This window comes from Herpailurus yagouaroundi, unplaced genomic scaffold, assembly GCF_014898765.1.
Source record: "Herpailurus yagouaroundi ecotype Mexico unplaced genomic scaffold, PumYag 192, whole genome shotgun sequence".
NCBI lineage: Eukaryota > Metazoa > Chordata > Mammalia > Carnivora > Felidae > Herpailurus > Herpailurus yagouaroundi.
In genome coordinates this window covers 21,841,636-21,865,830 of record NW_024412423.1, presented here as the reverse complement: position 1 = coordinate 21,865,830, position 24,195 = coordinate 21,841,636, and the positions used below count along the sequence as shown (strand labels likewise).

The 24,195-nt window shown below is 45.3% G+C and overlaps 1 protein-coding gene and 2 long non-coding RNA genes across 4 annotated transcripts; 2 read left to right on the top strand and 1 right to left on the bottom strand.

The window, feature by feature from the left end:
• Nucleotides 1–34: 34 nt before the first annotated feature.
• On the top strand, nt 35–4,560 carry LOC121010721 (uncharacterized). 2 transcript variants are annotated; one of them, XR_005781341.1, is made up of 4 exons: nt 35–363; nt 491–597; nt 1,162–1,274; nt 4,081–4,560. It is a non-coding gene; the product is annotated as an uncharacterized LOC121010721 (long non-coding RNA). The 2 variants fall into 2 exon arrangements; XR_005781342.1 differs by lacking the exon at nt 1,162–1,274 and having other exon boundaries at nt 108–363.
• TXNDC15 (thioredoxin domain containing 15) lies at nt 4,133–18,971 on the bottom strand. Its single transcript, XM_040444508.1, has 5 exons — nt 18,746–18,971; nt 12,388–12,881; nt 10,217–10,380; nt 7,227–7,357; nt 4,133–4,683 (listed from the first exon to the last, which is right to left on the bottom strand). Exons 1-5 carry the CDS (start codon nt 18,954–18,956, stop codon nt 4,487–4,489), a joined length of 1,197 nt encoding a protein of 398 aa, XP_040300442.1. The 5' UTR covers nt 18,957–18,971; the 3' UTR covers nt 4,133–4,486.
• A 76-nt stretch (nt 18,972–19,047) lies between these two features.
• LOC121010722 (uncharacterized) lies at nt 19,048–20,600 on the top strand. The gene is made up of 2 exons (XR_005781343.1): nt 19,048–19,282; nt 20,428–20,600. It is a non-coding gene; the product is annotated as an uncharacterized LOC121010722 (long non-coding RNA).
• Nucleotides 20,601–24,195: the final 3,595 nt, after the last annotated feature.

The following is a 24,195-nucleotide window of genomic DNA, read 5'->3' as shown; positions in this document are numbered from 1 at the left end:
GCCCCGCGCGGCCAGCCCCGGAAGGCCCCCGGGAGCTCCGAGGCCGCAGATGGCGCTGGCAGCCGACCGGCCGGTGCGGCAGGCCCCCGCAGGCCCTCGCGCTCTCAGGTCCCGCTCCGCGCCCGTCGCTTGGTGCTTGCACGGGATTCGTTTCGCTCCCGTGCGGCAGAGTGGGCCGGCTAGCTTGCGCGCCGCGTTGCATTGGGCGCTCAGGTGTGACCTCTGGATCGGCTCTTCGGCGTCCGCCCCGCTGGCCGCACACTCACGGACAGCCTGTGCTGAGCTCCCTCCTGGGCGGTGAGGCGAAGAGCCAGCGCCGGCGGCAGGACGTCGCGGGCGGGGACAGGAGGCGATGAGCTGCGGGTGGGTGCTCGGGCAACGCTCCACTTGCTGCTCGCGGAGGGCCAGGAACCATCGTGGTTCCGAACGGGGCTTGTAAGGTAGGGAGCCGAGGCTGCGAACGTAAACCCTGCTGTGTCTTTTTCCCTAGCTGCTGAGGCCTTGGCACGCTGGCTCCTCTCTGCTGGCCCAGATACGACAATCTGGAAACCTGGCTCTTAGTGCTCTCTAAAAAATAGCTCATAGTAGGCACTCCAGGTATATAGTAGATAGATTTACTAATTATTATTTGGGGGGGGGGGTATTCTTTTACATAGGTATTTGCTAATATTTTCTTATTCCTTTTTCATGGCCTTTTTAAGTTTGTTTATTTTGAGACAGCACACGGGGGCGGGGCAGAGAGAGGGAGAGACAGCGAATCCCAAGCAGGGTCCGCACTGGCGGAGCCCGATGCGGGGCTCAAATTCACAAACTGAGATGATGACCTGAGCTTAAATCAAGAAAGAGTCAGACGCTTACCCAACTGAGCCACCCAGTCGCCCCAGTTGCCTTTTTTTTTTTTTAATGTAATAGCACGTATCATAAAATTCACCTTTTAAAAGCGTACAATTCACTGGTTTTTAGTATATTCACTTGTACCTTTTTTTACCAGTTTAAGCAAATTAATCAGTTTTGCATAGGATTTAGCAATATATGAGAGTCCAATCAGTTCAACTTAGCAGTCGCTAGCAGTTATAGTTCCCAATATGGAGTTGTGGGGAAAAGACTTTTTGCCTTAAAATATGCTAAAATTAAGACTTCTTCCACAACCCACCTTTTTAGCTTTTGCCCACTTGACAGAAACTCAAGGAAGGAATCTCCAGACCCTGATCAAATACCACTGGTCTCAAGACATTGATCTAAGACACCCAGGATTCCTTTGCCTGATGTCTCAGGTGGGCAGAGACTGGGGATGGAATTGAAAATTGCATATTATTTCCAGTACCTAATTGGGGGAAAACAAGTTTGTATTCTACAAATTTGCTTATTAAAGTGAGAACTGCAAAATGAAACTGGTAGGTGTGAGGTAACAAGAGAGTCCTCATCATTTTCCTTCCCTAAATCCACTGTAGGAAACTGTGGCATCTCAGGTCTAGTTATGAAAAGCAGCAGTAGTAATGCCAGTAGGACCCAGAGGAAGTGATGTCTACCAGTAGTGGCTGTGAATACTCTGCCTTCTTGTGTAGGTTTCCAATTAGTAGGATTTAAGTTCTTTAGCAAAAATTGAGCACTTCCTGTATAGTGGACACTCTTGGGAAAGGCAGTCTCCTCCTCACAGTCCTTTAAGCCCTACTCAACTAAATAATAATGGGCCTTGGGCCTAGAATACTTGCTTACCAATAGTCCTAAAGAGCCTATGTAGCCTGGTCTGGGCTTATCACCTTATGTGGGAATATCCTTCCCTGTGCCAGACTCGGTATGTAATCCTTTGTTCAGATTAAGCACTAAGTCAAATATCCCTGGGGCATGCTCCCCCACCCCGTTTCAGTATTTCACACTCCATGGGTAGGGGTGACTTGTGCTTAGGCACTAGAGTGGCACTCAGGCCTTTGGCTGCTGTGGAGGACCAAGGCACACTACTGGAGCTGATCTTGGCTGTGTCTCTTCTGTGAGTAAAAATGCTGTTCATCCAGTGCTTGTGTTGTGTTTTCCTTGGCAACCGATACTACATAGTAGGCAGAAGTGTTTGGACTTCTGTCCCTGGTGACTAGCATGATCTTTGCTGTCTTCCATGTAGTTGAATCACGGCCCTCCCCATCCCTGGCATGAGTACCAGTGCACTGTGTTCTGCTAGACAGATACTATGTTTGGCTAGGGTGGTTTAGTAACTCTTGGACCTTCCTTCCTGCCTTCTGCTTCCCTTTCCTTCAGTACCATTGCCTCCCAACTGATCTCTCTACGCTTGAACCTCCTGTCTAGGGAACAGCCCTGCTCCAATTTCCCTTCAAGGCAAACCCAGAAAGATTGTCTCAGCTAAGTACTAGAAGCAAAGCCATGGATCCTTTAGTCATCCTAAGTGTCATCCTAAGAGCCTTTCCTCAAACTCCAGACTAGAGTAGGGCCCCCTTACATTTCAAAGGTATGAAAATACCTGTATCTTTGATAATCTCCAGTCTGGCAGTGTGCCCCTAAGGAATTGAGACAATACACAGCCATTAAAAAAAAAAAAAGTTAAGTAATGCTGAATCTACTCAAAGACCTATTAAGTAATCATGGTTAGGAAAACTACTTGCAACAGTGAAATATTTATTTGTTAAGCAAAACAAAATAAGACCAAAGTGCTAAGTGATGGCTATACTGTAACTATAACTATGGGAAGCAAAGGGGAAAAATGAGAGGGAAATGTATTATGATGGTCCCTCAGGCCACGGCATAGAGGCAGGGCAAGGTCCCAGCCCACCAGAGGCTCCTCCAGTCAGCATGCTTAGGTTTGAAGCTGGGTCCCACCACTGGAAGCTGCCTGACCAAGAGAAGTTACTTGAGGCCTCATTTATTACCCTTATGTAAAATAAGGAAATGTAATACTAGTGTCAGTCTCCTAGAGCTCCTATACCAGTAAACAAAACAGAGTATGTAAAGCACTTAAAATAGTACCTGGAACACACATAGTAATACTCGAGTGTTAGTTGTTAAAAAAGATGGAATCACTAGAAGTTCTTCTTAAATTCTTTTTTTTTTTTTTTAATTTTTTTTTTCAACGTTTATTTATTTTTGGGACAGAGAGAGACAGAGCATGAACGGGGGAGGGGCAGAGAGAGAGGGAGACACAGAATCAGAAACAGGCTCCAGGCTCCGAGCCATCAGCCCAGAGCCCGACGCGGGGCTCGAACTCACGGACCGCGAGATCGTGACCTGGCTGAAGTCGGACGCTTAACCGACTGCGCCACCCAGGCGCCCCTCTTCTTAAATTCTTAAGTATACATACACATACATGTAAAGGTTCAAATCTCAGCTTCAACAACTTACTATGTGTGTAACCTGGGCAAGTTACTCAATCTCTTTCTATGCCTCAGTGTGTTTATTTGTAAAATGAAAATCATAATGGTACTGTTCTGAACCAGTATCCTCTCCTGTGAGTGACCACTCCAGCCACAGCTGTCCACAATATAAAGTTATACATAAACTCCTGTCCAGTGTAACATTCTGAAAGGTGACTCACCTACGGTTCCATTTCCATAGAATGTAGGGTGCGTTAGAAAATGAAATACTCTATAACACTGTAAACAGTATAAAAGTTAATTATCATTTTGTAGTTAGATGTCATGTCTGAATTTAAGGGATCTTTTAGAAGGAGCTTTCCAAAACATTGGAATAAATTGTGTGTTCTCTCTTTTCTACATGTGATCTACACTAGAATAGAATCAACTTGTGGGCAAGAACAGTGTTAGATATTTCTTATGGCTCTCACTAAAACTAGCACATTGCTAAGAACATATTAAGGTTCAGTTAATGCATGCCGGTTAGGGAATTGTGACTAAAATTTGAGTCATGCTTTAGCCTAGAACTGACAATAAATAAGCTTTAGTTAGGTAACAACATTTACTTTCTCCTAACATCTGCCTTATCCAGAAACAGCTTAAAGCACTTCATATTCTTTCGGTGAAATGAGAGATCACAAACACCAAAGCAGTTGACTCTTCCATTTTCCCAACAGTTACTTAGAAGGTCACACTTACCGATTCTACTTATTCTTCCTAACAGAACACTTTCCTGATTACAGACTGAGAGCAAAATTGCAAATGAAAAGAAAAACAACCTTCTTAGACATTTATTTAAGGAATCAAGAGTTTTCTAAAACTGTAACGTGTACTGTCATTCTACTCACCATACCACCTGAACACAGCTTTGCATTTCAAACTGGATTACTCTCTTAAAATATTGGATTATTAAAAACAACAACAGTGAACTCTACCGAGTATTTTTGCATTTGCTTATTGCAGTATTAATTAAAACAATTTATAATTTTTAACACATTTAACAGTTCAACAAATGCATGATTCTTTTAATCTGCCTGAAGTTGTAAGAGGACACTTCACTGGAGAAAATGTATGAAAGTGCAGCATTAATTTCTGAAATTCCTCATCTGACTTCTGCTTTTAGTCCATCACTACTCCGCATGCTCCTGCTCTTGTCCTGGAATGAGCCACCGGATGCTCTCAGTTCGAATGGTAGCATACATAATAAAACTAATTAAAAAGAATAAGGAAAATACAAGCAGCCAGTCCACACTTTTTATCAAAGTGCTGGGAAGAGGGCCTATTTGGTCAGCTTGAGTTACCACCACATTTTTCTTGGCTTCTATACCTGAAAGAGAAATCAGCTGTTTCAAATCGGATAGAAAGCACACCGCTATAGATCTTTCTGAAGTATTTTGCATGGCATGCAAAAAGATATGCAGTCTTAAAATAAACACTACCACTAGTATATCTGGGATGGGTTTCATTTGCCTGTTGGTATAATTTGTACCTTGCCTTTCTCCCACCACATCAAAGAAACAGGAACCCATTCAGCAGTTCAAAGCCTAAACACTCGAATGACCATGAACTCCTCAGAAGGGTCTTAGTGCATTGTAAGAGTTGTATTTTCTTTTTTTTTTTATTTTTTTTTTTTCAACGTTTATTTATTTTTGGGACAGAGAGAGACAGAGCATGAACGGGGGAGGGGCAGAGAGAGAGGGAGACACAGAATCGGAAACAGGCTCTAGGCTCCGAGCCATCAGCCCAGAGCCTGACGCGGGGCTTGAACTCACGGACCGCGAGATCGTGACCTGGCTGAAGTCGGACGCTTTACCGACTGCGCCACCCAGGCGCCCCTGTATTTTCTTTTTTGAGACCAAAATTCAACAAGTAACTGGTAAAGCTACTCTCAGGGACCTACAGAATGTTTTCACAGGTTCAGGAATGCTAAATCCAAAAAGTTTTTTTGTTTTTTTTTTTTTTTTTAATTTTTGAAAGAGACAGAGCACAAGTGGGGGAGGGGCAGAGAGGAGACACAGAATCTGAAGCAGGCTCCAGGCTCTGAGCAGTCAGCACAGAGCCCAATGCGGGGCTCGAGCCCACAAGCCGTGAGATCATGACCTGACCCAAAGTCGGATGCTTAATTGACTGAGCCACCCAGGGGCCCCAAATTCAAAAAGCTTTTAAATAATTTACTGAAAAAATTGTTAGAACTACCCACCACTGAGATCAGTGATTACCAAAGATGCTGTGACCTCTCAATTTCACTTGTGTTCTAGGTTTTCTTAGAGCATTGAGCAAAATGGCTCCCTCTCTCCCTATCAATCTGATTGATAATCAGGGCTCTGGTACTGTAAGACCTGAATAGCTAACTATCTGATAACAAGCCTCTTACTCCTATGAGGTAACTGAGCTCTTGGTTCTTTAGTATAGATATAATTAGATGCAACTTAATATATATGGAAGGCATGATATAACTTATTTTTATTTCCAATGAATTTACTTCAGGAAGAAGTGGGATGCTCCTAATTAAGGCATTAAAGCTTCTAAGGAGCAAATGTTTCCAAAGAAGAAAATTTCTTATTATACAGTGTTCAGACTTATACAGAATAAAAAATAAGGTCATATGTTTTGGCAAATATTAAGGAATTAAAATAGCATCTGCAAATAGATGAATAAATGGAACACCACATGGCAACACAAAGGAAGAAAATACAACCACCTGCAGTGCAGTGACGCCGATGAATCCCACAAACATAATGGTGACTGAAATAAACCAGACACAAAAGAATCCATACTGGACACCTGGGTGGCTAAGTTGGCTAAGCGTCCAACTTCAGCTCAGGTCACGATCTCACGGTTCATGAGTTCAAGCCCTACATCAGGCTCTGCACTGACTGTGCACAGAGCCTGATTCAGATCCTCGGTCTCCCTCTCTCTCTGCCCCTCCCCCATTCATGCTCACTCATTCACTCTCAAAAATAAACATTAAAAACAAAAAATCCATACTGTATGTCTCCATTAATATAAAGTTCAGAAACAGTAACACTAGTCCACGGCGTCAGGAGTCACGATGGCGGTTATCCTTGTGGGCAGGAGCAGCAGTGCTGGGGAGGGGCGGGCGCTGGTAATGTCCTCTGTAAATCTGAGTCCCAGTTACCCAAGGTATTCATTTTGTGAAAACTCATCACTCACAACACCAATGATTGATGCACATTTTTGTGTAAATATTATACTGAAGTGAAAAATGTATGTAAAAAGTTGTCTACAGTTGTATGGTATGTGAATTCTAAATCAATAAAGCTGTTTTTTAAAAGGTATCAGTACTCATTAAAATTACCTATTCATGTTAAGCTTGCCACAATGATTTTTTTTTTTAATTTTTTTTTAATGTTTATTTATTTTTGAGAGAGAGACGGAGTGCAAGGAGGGGAGGAACACAGAGCAGGAGACACAGAATCAGAAGCAGGCTACAGTCTCTGAGCTGTCAGCACAGAGCCCGATGCAGGGCTCAAAACCACGGATCGCGAGATGATGACCTGAGCTGAAGTCAGACGCTTAACTGACTGAGCTACCCAGGTGCCTCAAGACTTTTTTTTTTTAATTTATTTATTCTGAGAGAGAATGTAAGAGCGGAGATGGGGGGGAGGGGCAGTGGTGAAGGAAGGGGAGGGCAGAGAGAGAATCCCAAGCAGGCTCTGTACTGTTGCCGAGGGACTTGATCCCATGAACTGTGAGATCATGACCTGAACCAAAACCAAGAGTCAGATGCTTAATCAACTGAGCCACCTGGATGCCCCTGATTGAGAGACTGTTAGCAGAACCACAACAGTTCATTAGAAAAGAAGGTTTAAAATAAAATCCCTTCTACAGCATATTATTTCTACATACCTGTCTGGTTAAAAATGAAGATTTTCAGTGTTTCCAATGTTCGGTCTGTATGATTAAATCTAGCCATTGGTTTAGCTCCTTGAAATAACAAGATGTTAGGAACAGCTACGGTGCCAAACCTGGTAGAAAGGCTATGAGAGAAAGAAGTCAGTCAGAAAACCTGAATTAACAGCAGATTTTCTCACACAATTACCTTATCAGAACGGAGAGCAATGAATGAAAATGGATCAGCTTCCTGTGACCTATAAAGGTTTCTGATATTCAAACTATATGCTTCAGCTATTTTTGACCTTTTTCCTTATGGGTTGAGGTTGGGGGCATTTCTGTTCTGCTGAGTTGCTTTCTATTACAATAAGGAACTACCCTCAACACAGTTATTCCACTTTTTTTTTAAGTTTATTGATTTATTTTGAGAGAGAGAATGAGAGAGTGAGAGAGCAAAGGAGGGGCAGAGGGAGTGGGAGAGACAAAATCCCAAGCAGGCTCCACAGTGTCAGCACAGAGCCAGATGCAGGGCTTGGTCCCACGAACCATGAGATCCTGACCTGAGGTGAAATCAAGAGTCAGACACTCAACCGACTGAACCACCCAGCTGCCCCTCCAGTATTTTTTTTTCTAGTAAACTCTACATCCAACATTGGGCTCCAACTCACAACCCCAAGATCAAGGGTCACATGCTCACATGCTCTTACTAGGAGCCAACCAGATGCTCCTAGTTATTCCACTATTTAAATTGCTAACTGCCAAAAGAGATCAGACTAGAAAATCCTAATTCATGGACAAAGCACACTGTGTCAATTTACTTAACGGAAGAAATTTCAAACTCTCCAGAATGCCCAGCTCTATCCCTCATACAAGAGTCAACTTATAGTAAGCAATTAGTTTGGTAAGTCTGCACAAGGGAATCTATGATCTAGCAGACACACCAGGAAGTTCCCAATTGGGGCAGGATGTAATATGATCTGAGTGGTACCATTTCACCTTTACATAATACAGAGTAGTGGTATACGCTCTGGAGTCAAAACGCTCAGGTTGAAGCCTCCGTTCCGCCACTGAACCAGCTGTGTGAACTTTGGGCAGACTGTGTAACCTCGAAGCCTCAGTTTCCCCTGTTTGTAAAATGACAGTATTGGGTAATCAGGATTTCTTCTTTTGTAAACCTGTTGTAACTTAAATATTAACATATGAGGCAGACACACGTCCCAGGCCATATAACAAGTATGCCCTACTCTCCATGATTAAGGCGCTGTTGCAGGCGCTGAGAAGGATGCAAGAAGACGAAGGAACAAAGCAGATGATAAAAGCTGGCAGGGAATGGGGAGTAGGCGGGTGAGACCGAAACCCGGAGCACTAAACTGCTGATGGGAGCCAGCCCTGCCACCTTGTGGGCAGGGGAAGGCCCAAAGTCTGACACTAACCTAGACTGTCCTTCCCATCAGTCTGTCCCCTTGGGCCAGGCCATGTTCATATTTCCCTGAAGCCCTTGTGAGATCACTAACTCACTGAAATTTCTTTCTTCCTAAACAATTTGTGCAAAACATTGGCAGTTACATTACCCTCACTGAAGCTCAGTGGAGCACAAATTTTTACTCAAAATTTTCATTCAAGGGGCGCGTGGGTGGCTCACTCGGTTAGGCATCTGACTTCAGCTCAGGTCATGATCTCACCGTTCCTGAGTTTAAGCCCTGTGTCGGGCTCTGTGCTAACAGCTCGGAGCCTGGAGCCTGCTTAAGATTCTGTCTCCCTCTCTCTCTGTCCCGCACCTGCTCGCACTCTGTCTGTCTCTCTCTCTCTCTCTCTCTCTCTCTCTCTCTCTCTCAAAAATAAACATTAAAAAAAAAATTTTTTTTTTTAATTTTTACTCAAAAAAGTTTTACTCAACTTCATTTTTACCATCTTGACCATGTTCCAGACTTTCCAAACTGACTCACACACAATCTCCTGTGATCTGCTAAAGGGCATATGATTTCGAGGAGGTGGGGCACACTTGACAATCCATGCACACTCACAGCACTTGGGGGAAACACATAACATCGTAACAAAGTAGTTCTTTATAACTTACCTCACTGAACATCTAAAAAAGACAAAGCCCACGGAACAATATATAACAAAAGTAAATTTCATTTTAAAGGGCTAAATTAATTCTTTATATTAATTTATTGACTGTCCACTAAGAAACATGCATGCACGAATAAGTGTAAACAAGAGGAAAGAACAAATATCATATGACTTCACTCATATGAGGACTTTAAGACACAGAACAGATGAACACAAGGGAAGGAAAGCAAAAATAATATAAAAACAGGGAGGGGGACAATAAGAGACTCTTAAATATGAAGAACAAACAGAGGGGGTGCTAGAGGGGTTGTGGGAGAGGGGATAGGCTAAATGGGTAAGGGGAATTAAAGGAATCTACTCCTGAAATCATTGTTGCACTATATGCCAACTCACTTAGATGTAAATTTTAAAAAATTTTTTAAAATAAGGAAAAAAAATTTTTTAATGAATAAACATTTAAAAAAAAGAGAGAAAGGAAAGAAGAATGGGGGAGGGAAAGAAAGGAAAGAAAAAAATAACAGAAGTTAAGAAATAAATCCTTAGCCAACACAGAATTGGATGCTGAGTTGGGCTATTGGGAGTGGAAACCTAAACTGGGGTTGAGTCTCAGGAAGGTCACACTTGTGACACTAATTTTGCTAATTCAGTCTGGCCAAAACCCTAAATAATCCACTGGCCCCTCCACTGCCATCAGACGGAGCCACCTTTAAATTCCACCATGCAGAGAACAATCCCTCCTCTTAAGGGGCCTCCAGAGAGGGAGGCATCAGCTCCCTGAGAAGTCTGACAGTCCTTACCACTCACCCTCTCTATCCACCCCCCCGCTACTCCACACCTACCTGCTCTGCCTCTAACTGAACCGATGATGACCTCCAAATAACCGCAACCCTCATCTGGAAGGATGACACGTAAACTCTACTGAGGGAACATACCTGCTGTGCTGAGATGCATCCAGTGCCAAAAAATGAAGAGCTGGAAATGCCCGGGGCAGAGAATTAAAATGAGGGGCCAAACTGGCAGAAAATCGGCACCACGGGGTGTAAAACAGGACTAGGGTGCAGTCACTACCGTTTGGGTTTAGAAAATCCATGAGGTCCTGTGGTAAAAGGAACAAGTGTCAAAGTCAGCAGTAAATGTGCACGTACCTTTTTCTGGACAGATGCCCGAGAAACTGTAAACACCGCTGCTTCCAAGGCGAGGAGGAGGGACACCAACCCAAGGGAGATGTAGGGTTTCCCCTTAAGAACCTTTTGGATTTTAGGGGCGCCTGGGTGGCTCAGTCAGTTAAGTGTCCGACTTCAGCTCAGGTCATGATCTTGTGGTGTGTGAGTTCAAGCATCACAAGGGCCTCTGTGCTGATAGCTCAGAGCCTGAAGCCTGCTTCAGATTCTGTCTCCCTCTCTCTCTCTGCCTCTCCCCCATTCACGCTCTGTTTCTCTCTCTCTCTCTCAAAAATGAATTAAATGTTAAAAAAAAATTTTTTTAAAGGGGTGCCTGGGTGGCTCAGTTGGTTGAGTGTCTGACTTTAGCTCAGGTCATGATCTCGCAGTCCATGAGTTCAAGCCCCGTGTCGGGCTCGATGCTGACAGCTCGGAGCCTGGAGCCTGCTTCGAATTCTGTGTCTCCCTCTCTCTCTGCCTCTCCCCCAATCACGCGCTGGCTCTCTCTCGCACGCGCGCGCACGCTGTCAAAAATAAACATTAAAAAAATGTTTTTAACGTTTATTTATTTTTGAGACAGAGAGAGAGACAGAGCATGAACGGGGGAGGGGCAGAGAGAGAGGGAGACACAGAATCAGAAGCAGGCTCCAGGCTCTAGGCCATCAGCCCAGAGCCCGACGCGGGGCTCAAACTCACGGACCGCAAGATCGTGACCTGAGCTGAAGTCGGACGCTTAACCGACTGAGCCACCCAGGCGCCCCAAAAAAATGTTTTTAAATGATAAAAAAAAAAAAGAAAAAAAATTTAAAAGAACCTTTTGGGTTTTTAACCATATGAATCCATGAAACAGTAGAAAAGTATTATGAAACGACAAATTATAAACTTTCCTGTAAGCTTTCTTGATACTACTAGAGAGCAATATTATTATTTTTCATAATTCAACAATTCAAATACTAAGTAGTCACAGGACACAGGCTACTGTCCCAGCCTCTGACCTGTGCCTCACACACAATCTAATGGCACGATTAAAGCACTGTCATCTCCACCATCATCTCAGCAGATCAAAGTCTGTACTAAGCAGTCAGATGAATGTATTTGGCTGGCCAAAGGCTAGTTCAATTTAAGGGTGCACCATCCCTGCTACCACCCTCACTCAGACTGCTGAAAGTGCACTCTCCTGGCCATGTGTGTGCCAAGAATCAGTCCCACAGAGCACTCAGGGGAGGCAGTGAGGCCAGGGCTGACCCCTGCACTTGGGAGGGGCTACGGATGCTCAACGTACCACACATCCTCATCTAAAATAAGCAGCCACACCTTGCAGAGCCAGGATTTCTTCTCTTACATAAGCACACTGAACTCATCCTGCTATCTGGCTTAACAATCTTACAGCAACAGTCAGTCGTTATCCCAGTGTTCTCTTTGGAATCATCCTTTATGCAACGGGCTGGAAATGCGTGGCTGGGATGGGGACAATGGTCTCAGCTCTCACTCTGGAGTAAATACTGGAGTCCTATTCTTTGGAGGAAAGAAACTTTTCATTACTAGAACATGCTTCCCAGGAGTATCACTGGTCTAAACAATGCTATATCACAATTTCAGTAGTTCAGGTATTTTTAAGTTGCCTCTAACAAAGACCTCAGGGAAGAAGAAAACTGCTAGGATTCTGAGGCCAAGTGCCTATCTGTGCACTGGGATTTTCATCATGAGGCTTGGTGGTGAGGGCACCCCAAGGTGACTAGGCTTAAGCCACCTAAAAAGCATAATCAACACTAGTCATATCTCTTCCTGTCCCTACAAACATCAGAGACGCAAGTCAATTTTCACTGATGCAGCCCTGCTTACAAAAGGATAAAGACTGTGACCCTCCATTTGAAGGTTGAGAATATTAAGTCATAAAACCCACATACTGAAAAGATGAAAAGTGCTAAACCATTCTTTCTTACCTGTGACATATTTAAAATTTTCAGAGTGGAGTTCTCCAATCCAGTCACATTTCTCTCCTCACAGTTCACCTTGGGGGATTTCAGACTCTCGGTGTTATTGGACTCCTCGGGTGGGGCTGGATCCGTGTCAGCCACTTCGGGCTCCGGATAATACTCCTCTTCTCGGTCAGGGAAGCTCGCCCCAGCGCCATCCAGAGAGAACAGATGCTCTCGGAGACTGCAGCGTGAGTCCTCCTCCCCTCCGGCCCCGCAGGTGCCGCTGCTCAGCTCACGGCCCAGCCTGGCCTCAGCCTCAGCCTCCCCGGGGATCACGGACAGCATCACCACGTGGTCACCACCCGTGTCCAGCCCCAGCACTGCGCTCGCATCTCCGGCTGATCTGTCCTGTCCCGCCTGGCCGCGGGAGGGCTGCTCCTCAGCCACCGACAGGGCCCCTGCCTGCAGAGCTGGCGCAGACTGCTCCTCCGACGGCAAGTGACTGTGTTCCTCTGCAACTAAAACGTGCCAGCATGTTCACAGTCATGTCACTTCAGAGCACATGAACCCCAAAGATTTACAGTTCTCCTGAAATAAGAAACGCTCCCCTATAGGGAAAAACGGTAACCTGTCCATGAAACTATCAGAGGACCACCCCTAGTCTCCAGATCATGAAGGTACTAATCAATGCCAAATATAAAGTGGACAAATAAATACACAGCTTCATGCAAAACCTGAAACCTGCTTTATGGATTATAAGCAAAAACATTCCAGGGCAGACATCCAATTAGGAAAATACAACACAAACACTAACAATTTCATTTGTTTGATGAGACTGACAAAATAATGATGCCTTTATAGAAAATTCCACTACGGCAAAGCATCTTTGCGCACATTATAAAAGCTCTGTGAGACCGGCAGCACAAGGGTCACCATCCCCACCAAATAGGTGGACCAAGCTGAGGCACAGAGAGGTAGTGTAATGGCCAAATGCACACAAGCTAGTAAGTAGCAGAGCCAGGTCAAGGAGTTAAATGTCCTGGCTGCTCCTCCAGATTGGGCCTTACCCTCCCCTCCCCTACATGATACCTCCAGGGTTGCTGTGCCACAAGGCCTGAGAACACTGCATGGGGTGGACTCTCCAGCCAGAGCCTGCTGCCCTTGGGCTACTGCCTGTACGAGTGCTGAAAGGGCGGGCCTACGCCAGCCGACTCCATCTTGTTCTGTGTCCTTCACCTTGACCACACCTCCTCCCCTTGAGTAACCCCCCCTCACCTGCCTAACAGGACTCAGACCCTTCCCCAAGACCCTTCCCCAGCCAATCGGCTGAGGCCACAGCCATTACCTCACCAACTGCCCCCAGGCCCCAATAAAACCTTTGTCCTTTTAAAACTCGCTCTCTTTCCCTGGTATCTCACCGCTGCGTCGGTGCAGGTAGGGGATTGAACTCGAGCTAGCTCGAATAAAGGCTCTTTGCTTTTGCATCGGACTCGGCTCCCTTGTGGTCTTTGGGGATCACGAATTCTGGGCATAACAGTGCCAGGAGGTGGGCTGCTCAGTGCAGGGACAGCAGCAGGGGGGAAGGAGGACTTTCCTCTCACTTTGGAGCCATTAGACAGAGAATGGGTAAAATGCTCAGGTAAGGGAAGTCTAGGGCAGTCTTATACATCCATTGAGCAATCTCCACTCACTTCTATAACAGCGACTCCCACCTTCCAGCTCCCATGAACTCAACAAGAGCTGCCAGACTCTATGCCAGGCACCGACCAGGGGAAACAAATGAGCCCAGCCACACTCAGACAAACTCATCATGTGGCTGGGAAACCACCAGCCAGGTAATGGGCTCTGCCATGCCAAAAGCATGTCCCCAAAGTGTGACTAACCAACTGGCTTCAAAGTTGGGAAGGGGTCTGGGAGCTTCCTAAAGTACGCACATTTGTAAAAGTTCTCCAAGAATATCCCCATAGAGATTTACAAATTCACCAGTTTAAAAACATTCTCTGAGAATTCTGTTTCTGGATAAGATGGGGTAAAAGGGACCAGATTTACCCTCCATATTGAAAAATGTGAAACAGTTTCCCAAAAAAAGCCAAAAATGTGAAACAGTTTCAGGAGACTAGTTAGCAGGCAACGAAGGACAGGGATCACTGAGAAACAGGAAGAGAAATCAGTGAGGACAGCCCTACAAATGCTCCAGCTTACCGCCCGCCCGAGGGAGTTCCTGCCATGGCTCAGGAGGGGAAAGCAGGCAGTCCAGGAGACTCCTCAAGTTGAGTATACAGTAAGTACTGAGGGTTCAGAGAGACCAAGAAAGAGTTTGTGGGACAGAATAAGTGGAGATGGGCAAGCTGCAGAGACAGGATTCAAGACCTGGAGAGAGACCCTCCCCGCACCCCCTCAAGGACACCAGTCAACATCTGCATGTGAGTAAGCTCCCAAAGCTGGGGGAAAAAAAACACTCAAAAGGATTAGGATCACACAGAGTTGAGAAAAGCACCTGTTCCCACCAGCTAGACTGGAAAACCTCACAATTCATGAAGAACTGGGGAAGGTACACAAAAATAGAGGGGTACAGGGGCACCAGGGTGGCTCAGTCAGTTGAGCATCTGACTTCAGCTGAGGTTATGATCTCAGGGTTCTTGAGTTCGAGCCCCACATTGGGCTTTCTGGTGTCAGCACAGAGCCTGCTTCCAATCCTCTATCTTCTCTCTCTGCCCCTTCCCTGCTTGTTCTCTCTCTCAAAAATAAATAAACATTAAAAATAAATAAAATAAAAGAGACTGCTTCTTTTAAGTTTATTTATTTATGGGGGGGGGGGGTACAGAGAGAGAGGGAAAGAGAATTAAAAGAGACTGCTTCTTAACCTCAACAAGGCAATTACAGTTTGAGCGATGCAAAGGTGAAAATTACTACCTTACTGGCAGAAAGGAAGATGTTTGGAGAATAAGGGTAGGGGCACCAAGCCAGTGCTGCCAGGGAGCCATAACCTAGGTCAGATCCTTCACACCCTTCCAATTTTGTTCAGAAGACTCTGAACCAGCCACAGGTTTTTCACAATGGTTTCTGAGGCAGGGAGCCACATGGGAAAGGACCAAAAACAGCCAGGGGTTCGAGGACCAGCAACCCATTCTTTCAATAGGAAATACTGCGCTCATCTAAAAATGGAGAAAATACCACAATACAGAAATTCACAGGGCTCCTGTGCAGATTAAATGAGAAAAGATGTATGTAGTCCCATGCATGTGGTAAGCACTCCATAAATGATGATCATCACCCGCAGTTTTGTGGGTTCAAGGCCTGTAGTGATGATGATGACTGCGGTTTACGATTCAAAGAGATGGAAAGGCACTATAACTAAGTTCTATGAATTCCTCTGCTAACTACATTCTAGAGTTCTCCCATCCCCACTCACACCCTTCAGTCCAGGCCACCGCCATTTATTACCTGGACAATTGCTGTAATACCCAATTGGGCTCCATGGTTGACCCTCTCTTCCCTCTCCAGACCCTGCTCCTCACAGCAACACAAGAGGAACTGAAAGCTAAAGGCAAGTCTGATCATGTCACTAAAACCCTTTCAGTGGCTTCCCCTTGCCTGTGAATGAGTCTACAGTCCATAGCAGTGATACCCAGGCACCACGTGAAGTGGCCACTGTCCACACTCTCAACAGGCATCACCAGACATTTCTGTTCCCTGCACACTCATGATCTCCTCCACCTACTTGTCCCAAGGGCTGTTTCCCTGCCAGGAAAGCCCTCTACTCTCTCTCCTTCTGGCTAATCTGACTCATCTTTGAGGGTTTTCTTTCTGTTTTTAAATTTATTGTTTATTTTGAGAGAGACAGAGAGAGCACAAGTGAGGGAGGGGCAGAGAGAGAAGGGGAATCCCAAGCAGGCTCCCAGAGCCTGAGGTAGGCCTTGAACCCACAAAACTGCAAGATTATGACCTGAGCTGAAATTAAGAGGACACTTAACTGACTGAGCCACCCAAGCAACCCTCATCTTTCAGATCTTACCACTTACTTCACCACTTTAAGGTGAACTTCATCCTCCCAGACCCAGACCAGAGGTGTCTACCATTGCATCCAATCCACCCAATAATGCCATGGGATTCCACTCTTGAAATTTACTTCTTTGTAGTCATTTAATGCCTGCCTTCCCCATCATACAAGAGGGCAGTCCTGTTTCTCCATCTGGCTCACCACTATACCTCAAATGCCCAGCAGAGTATATGACATAGGATGGGTGCTCAGGAAAAATCTGCTAGTTGACTGCTTAGTGAAGACAGGCATGGGGTGCTGAAGCCAGGAGTTCATTCCTGTGCTTTGACACCTGGATAGCACTGCTACCTCTAGGTGCTAATCTGCCAGTGGTGTCCACTAAGACAAAAAAGCCTTGGATTTTCAGCCCCCTAAAAAGGACACAGCTGGTGAAAGTCCCTCTGTCCTCACCCCATTCATGGCCTGGCCATGATGACCAATGGCCCACCTTAAGGCTAGTGTTTCTTCAGGTCTGCATGCACATGACCCAGACTGCCAAGTGGTCTCCCACTGACTTTAACACTAAGTTAAAGTCCCCTGTGCAGAGACCACACTCAACTTGGGCAATCTGAAATCAGTAAAGGCACCACCAACGTATGGGCTGGCTGTGAAGAAACGAAGAGCAATGGTAAGGAACTCCAAGGCCAGTAAAGCAGAGAGGGAGCAAGTTACCACCCACAGACTCTAAGAGTTCAGAAACAGTCACAGAACCTTGAAACAGTGAGCTTAGCCTTCTAGAAGCTATGACTTTCCATGGACGGACAAAGCCAAGCCGTGATAATCCCTGGGGGAGGGAGCTGAGAGAGTCAATATCCTGACCTCACTCTCCCCTCATGCCAACCCACAGAGGGGCAGGAGGCAAGAGAGCCAGTTATTATGCCATACAGGACAGCCACTCAGGCACAGCACAGGGTAGAGAAGACTAGAGAATGATCTGAGAAACAAACAAAAGTTATCCAACACATGCTGTCCCCTCTCTGAAGCTGGTGGTTAAGTGCAGGGACAGGGAGGTGTAGTACAGAGGTGTGATCATGAGGTAGGCAGACATGGGCTTGAAACATAGTTCTTCAACTTCCGGATGTTGGAGACCTTGGCAAAAGACTTACTGATGCCGAGTCTCAGTTTCCTGATCTGTAAAATGGGGACCACAGCAACAATTGCTTCATAAGCATTTGAAAATTCAGTAAGATGATACTCATGAAGCACTAAGCACAGCACCTGGCACATAACCAGGGCTTTCATTAATAACATTTGTGTTACTATTCACTCTTCTCCCTGATACCCAGCTACCCTGCCTCCTTCCAGGACACCCCCACCCCAGGGGAAAGGAAAGACCTGCCTACTCCTGTAGTGAATTACAGGCAAGGTCAAAGGGTCTGGACTTTAATAGAACTGAGGAGTGGTGTGAGGCAGCCCTGAGGGTTAAGACCCCACTCCTGGCCCCAGCCATGCCTCCGAGGTGGCTGCCTCCCAACCTGAGAATGCCCTGAGAGCATGCCACCGCAAGCAGTGGGTTACCCTGGGAGTCTCCTGTATTTTTCTCATCTGTCCTTCATACAGCCACTTGAGCAAGAGCCGCCTTCTTAGAAGAGTGATCCAGAGACACCTGGATGGTTCGAAGGGTTAAGCACACCACTCTGGACCTCAGCTCAGGTCATGATTTTGCAGTTTGTGAGATCTAGCCCCAGGCAGGGCTCCTCAAATGACAGCACAAAGCCTGCTTGGGATTCTCTCTCCCTCTCCTCTGCTTGCCCCCTCTCTCTCTCTCCCTCAAAATAAACAAACATTAAAAAAAGTTTTTAATTAAAAAACAAACAAAAAAGCGATCCATCAGGATGCAAAGGAAAGCGTGGGCTCTGCAGGTAAATAGACAACCTCTGCCATTACCCGAACCTCCAACTCAGGCGTCTCCACCTGTAACACGGAGATACTCTTGCAGCCTATCTCCTAGGGTAGCTGAGAGGACTACCTGAGACAAGGCACTGTTCCGCCTCCTAGGAAGGGCACCATAAATGGCGGCTATTCGTTATGATTTTTATCATTCATAATAAAAGCTAAGGCTCAGTAAACGCTAATACACGGTCACTCCTGGCTGACTGACGCCTGCTGCTGCGGGAGCCGGAACCGGGTCCTCGCCACCCCTGACCCGGAGAACAGACCACCGGCGTAAAAGGTCACGACGATGCGGGAGTGGGCGCGCCGGCCGCCCCAGTTAGGGCCGAGGGGCGCGCCGCGGGCCCCCGCGCAGGTTTAAGAGCGTCACCTCGACAGACCTCCACCGCGCCCGGTCACTTCGCCCGCAGCCGCCTGCCGCCCCCGGCCACGGCCCCAGCACGCACTCACCCTCCAGGCCGCAGGCAGGAGGCCCCAGCACCCAAAGCAGGAGCTGCCACCAACCGAAGAGACGCATGGCGCGGGGCCGGCGGCTGGCGGGACCACCACCCAGGACGCAGGGCAACCCGCGCACGGGTACGCGCGTTGCGCTCCCAACCCCCAAGAGGCCTGGAGGAGGGGAGTCAGGAGCGCGAGCGCGAGCGCGATTCCGTGCCGCCATCTTGGCAGCTGGCAGTCGTCGCGGGCGCCATCTTGAGGTCGGGCGGCCTGCCTGTGGCTTGTGGTTCGGGGCCTGTGCGGTGGGACCTGCGGCTGTTCAAGAGCCGGACACGTCGGGTCTCTTCGAACTTTCCTGATCCCCAAGTCTTAGACGGGGTTCCAACAGAAGGCTGCGGCCCTCTCGGTACGCGCGCGAGCCGATCTGGCCGCCAGCAGCACACAATACGCCAGGGTGGCTCTGCATTCCCTGAAAAGGCCCAGAAGCCTCCTCCTTTCAATGCCCCGAATCTCCTGCTTTATCCCTGCTACCCTACCTACAGTTGCCAGGTAAAATACAGGATGCCCAGTTAAATCTGAATTTCACAGAAACAACGAATAGTTTTTTACTTCCTATTCTCAAATGTAACTGGGTCCTGTAATTTTATTTGCTACATCTGGTAACCCTAACCGTACGTCCTGCGAACTCTGGGGCAGCGGGAAGATTTTGTTTCGGGGTTGGTTTTAACTAACCCACCTGCAGGGCAATCTTCCCCCTCCCTAATCTACCCCCCAAGACTGGATCCTAGAAGACGTTGGGCCACCTCTAGCCTACAGCCAGAGAGGTCCAGAAGGAAGAAGGCCTTGTTGGCACGGGAAGTGTGCAATAAAGGAACAGGGTTCCGCATTCCAGAGCTAGGCAGGGGCAGGAGGAGCAGGGGAGCTAAGAGACAATACCCAGAGGAGATGGAAAGAATGGCTCTCCTTGTCAGCAATTAGGAGCTAGAGCCTCCTAAAATCAATAAAGCAAGCTTTGAGCGGACAGCAGTGCTGCATTAGTGCAGAGTGCAGCTTTGAAACTTACGTTAAGAGGTTGAAAACAGACATAGATTTCAAAGATCTTAACGTGAAACCAGTGGTAGATGAGGCAACGCTGAGAGAAACCTAGGCTTTTTAAGCCTTATGGTGAATCCCAACTCCCAACGTCTGTAACACTGTGTGGGTCATCAGCAAGTTACCTTACTTTTCTTAAAGTTTAGCTTCCTCCTGGGCTCATTTGGTTGAGTATCCGACTTTGGCTCAGGTCATGATCTCTCCGTTGGTGACTTCAAACCCTACAATGGGCTCTGTGCTGACAGTGCAGAGCCTGCTTGGGATTCTGTCTCCCTCTCTGTCTGCCCCTCCCCTGCTCATTCTCATTTCTCTCTCTCTCTCTCTCTCTCAAAATAAAAAAAAAATATTTGGAGGAAAAAAAATTCAGTTTCTTCATCTGTAAAACAGGATGAAATCATATAGGGTTATGTAGATTAAATGAGATGTAAAGTGATGAGCATAGTGCCTGGTGCACAGTAACCACATCAGACTGGTAGCCATTATTATTTGGATCATACAGTTCTAGCGTAATAACTATCGTCCCCTTGTTTCCTTCAAAGATTGTTAAACTAGAAAGATGCATCATCAATCTGACCGAATGATTATTCTTACTTTCTAAATAGGCCACCAGGGTTTTGCTGTAGTAAGTTCTCAAGTGCCTGTGGGTCCAGGAGGATCTGAGACAATGGACAACATGGAGGAAAGAGCCAGCAGTTCTAAAGCTGATCACTATAGTCATTATTTGGCTAAACTACTTCCTTTGCCTTGTATGTAGTAGCAAACCTTTCTGGGGGTTTTGTTTGTTTGTTTGTTTGTGTTTGTTTTTTAAGTAAGCTCTAGGCCCAATATGGGGCTTAAACACACCACCCAGAGATCCAAGAGTCACGTGCTCTACCGACTGAGCCAGCCAAGCACCCCAAACCTTTCCTTCTTTAGATTATCCTCTCCCCTAGCCTTCATACCTGATTTGAAGGTGCATAAAAGTCAACAGGACAGAGGATTAATAATAAAATCCTGGAGAGTGATTTGATTTGTCTTGACGCCCCAAAGTGGATGTCCTGTGTTTACTACTCCCTTTTTATTATGCCCTCTCCCTTCCTGTGTTTGTGCTTTGGCTGTTTGTTTGGACAGGTACACTTGCAGATGAACTGTTGTCTTCCATTAAGTACTTTACGTACACTCTAATGACAACACAGTAAATACTGTCAACAGGATAGAAGGCACATTTGGCTGTCTCACCACCAGGTGGCACTTGCACTTATTGTCAGCAAGAAAGTTGCGTTCACACTGGTCTTGAAAGCTCGATTTTACTTCCATTTCTGAGGAGAGACGAGTTGACATCATCCTCTTCCTCTGGCTGAAAGGAACACCATTCGGCCTGGGATTGTTCATTCGTATGAATGATAATTTGATAATAACTGAAATTGTTAATGCATAACTACACAACTGCATGCCTGGTGTTTAGTTTGTCCCTCCTGATAGGTTTGCCTAATTTTTTTTTAATCTGATGAGTCATAAAACCACATCTCTCTCTCTCTCTCTCTCTCTCTCTCTCTCTCTCCACCCTCCCCATGAACAAACAAGTGTTGACTTTTTTTTTTTTTTAATTTATTGATTTTGAGAGAGAGAGTGGGGGAGAGGCAGAGAGAGAGAGAGAGGGAGAGAAAAAATCCCAAGCAGACCCTGCGCTGTCAGCACAGAGCCTAGCTTGGGGCTTGAAACCACAAACTGTGAGATCATGACCTGAACTGAAACCAAGCGTTGGACACTCAACCAAACGAGCCACCCAGGCCCCCCTGTTTACCTGTAGCAAAACTGTTTTCCAAAGACTGCCACAATAATATCCCTCATCTCACACCCTGTCCTACAAAGTAATTTTGCCATTGCCCCATCAATAGATAGAATCAAATTCCCCTTCTCTTGAATCTGGGCTGGGCCCCTGATTCACATATAACGAACAGAATAGAATAGTATATGAAGTGATCCTGTATAACTTTTTTTTAAATGTTTATTTATTTTTGAAAGAGAGACAGAGATTGAGCAGGTGGGGCAGAGAGAGGGAGACACAGAATCCGAAGCAGGCTCCAGGATCTGAGCTGTCAGCGCAGAGCCCGACACGGGTCTTGAAATCATGAACCATGAGATCATGACCTGAGCTGAAATTGGACTCTTTAACTGACTGAGCCACCCAGGTGCCCCTTTTCAGACTATTTCTATTTAACAGTGTATTGAAGGTTTTAGCCAGGTAAGCAATAAAAAAAAAATTAAAAGTGAATAGTTTGGAAGAAAAGAACAACTGTCTTTTTTCACAAATGATACGATCTTGCTTGCAGAAAATCCTATGGAAGCTACCCAAAAAACTGCCAGAACTAATAACTGAGTTTAGGAAGGTTGCAAGATACAAGATCAATAGACAAAAATGTATTTGTATATACAAGCAACAAACAATACTAAGTGAAATAAAGAAAGCAATACCATTCACAATATCATCAAAAACAATAAAATGGCTAGGAATAAATTCAACAAGAGAAATGCAAGTTCTATATATTGAAAATTATAAAACAGTGCTGAGAGAAATCAAGGAAGACCTAAATACATGTAAAAATATACCATGTTACGTATTAAAATATTGCTATGGTGCCACATCTCTCCAAATTGATCTATAGATACAATACAATCCATAACAAAATTATAGGAATTTAACATTGACAGACTTACCCTAAAGTCTGTATGGAAACACAAAGGCCAAAATAGCCAAAACAATTTTGAGGAAGAAAAACAAAGTAGGGGCACTTGGCTAGCTCAGAGGGTAGAACATATAACTTTTTTTTTTTTAATTTTTCAACATTTATTTATTTTTTTTTTGAGAGACTGAGAGAGACAGAGCATGAGCAGGGGAGGGGCATAGAGGGAGACCGAGAATCCGAAGCAGGCTCCAGGCTCCGAGCTCTCAGCATAGAGCTCTACATGGGGCTCGAACTCACAAACCGCAAGATCATTGACCTGAGCCGAAGTTGGATGCTCAACCGAGCCACCTAGGCGCCCCAAACATGAAACTCTCAGGGTCATAAGTCCAATCTCCATGTTGGGCACAGAGGTTACTTTAAAAAAGAAGAAGAAGGGGAAGGAGAAGAAGGAGGAAGAGAAAGAGGAGAAGAAGAAAGAGAAGGAGGAGGGGGAGGAGGAGGAGGAAAGGAAGAAGAAGAAGAAGGAGGAGGAGGAGGAGGAGGAGAAGGAGAAGGAGAAAGAAGAGGAGGAAATTCTATTTCAATTAACAGACATAAACAGCTAAAGAAATTTTTTACAATCATGGGACAATTAGAGCAATATTAACACTGGATACTGGATGATATTTATGAATTATTTCTTTAAAAATTTTTTTAAGTTTATTTACTTATTTTGAGAGAGAGACAGCACAAGTGGGGGAGGGACAGAAAGAGAGAGAGAGAGAGAGAGAAACCCAAGCAGGGTCCGTACTATCAGCTTAGAGCCCGATGTGGGGCTCGAATTCACCAAACGTTAATAAGATCATGACCTGAGCTGAAACAGAGAGTCGGACACCCAACCAACTAAGCCACACAGGTGCCCCAGGAATTATTTCTTTTAAAAATGTAATAATGGTATCATGTTTATGTGTTTTAGAAGGTCTTTAGATAAACATATTGAAATATTTTAGGAGGACATGATATGGAGAATTTGCTTCAAATTCATTGGGGAGAGGCAGAGAGTTGGTGAAGATATAGATAAAAAAATGTCTTTCTTAATTACTAAAATTTGATGATGGTCATATTGAGTGTCTTTATATTCTTTTTACTAAAGTGTGTATATTTCCAAAATAAACATTTTTACACAAAAATTTTAAAAAGGACTTTTTTTGGTTTGTTTTTGTGATAGTCCTACAGCTGTTTACCCCAAAACACCATAATCGGTTTCAGTCATCAGTCATTCTGTACCTGGCTTACTAAGGATGCATTACTTTTTTTAAGTTTATTTATTTATTTTGAGAGAGACATGTATGCATGCAAGCAGAGGAGGGGCAGAGAGAGAGAATCCCAAGCAGGTTATGCATCAACAGTATAGAGCCTGATGTGGGGCTTGATCTCCCGACTGCACGATCATGATCTGAGCCAAAATCAAGAGTCAGACGCTTAACCAACTGAACCACACCCAGTCTCCCCAGGAAGCATAACGTTTTATAGTTTTTGTTTATGTTATAGAGGAAACACAACAGCCATGTAAATAGCTCCCATCATGACATAAAAGCCAACATTAAGCCAACATCATGATATATGAATGATCTCTTGCCTGATACTCCTGAGTTTATAAAGAATAAGCATCATAACCTATTTATTTATTTATTTATTTATTTATTTATTTATTTATTTATTTAT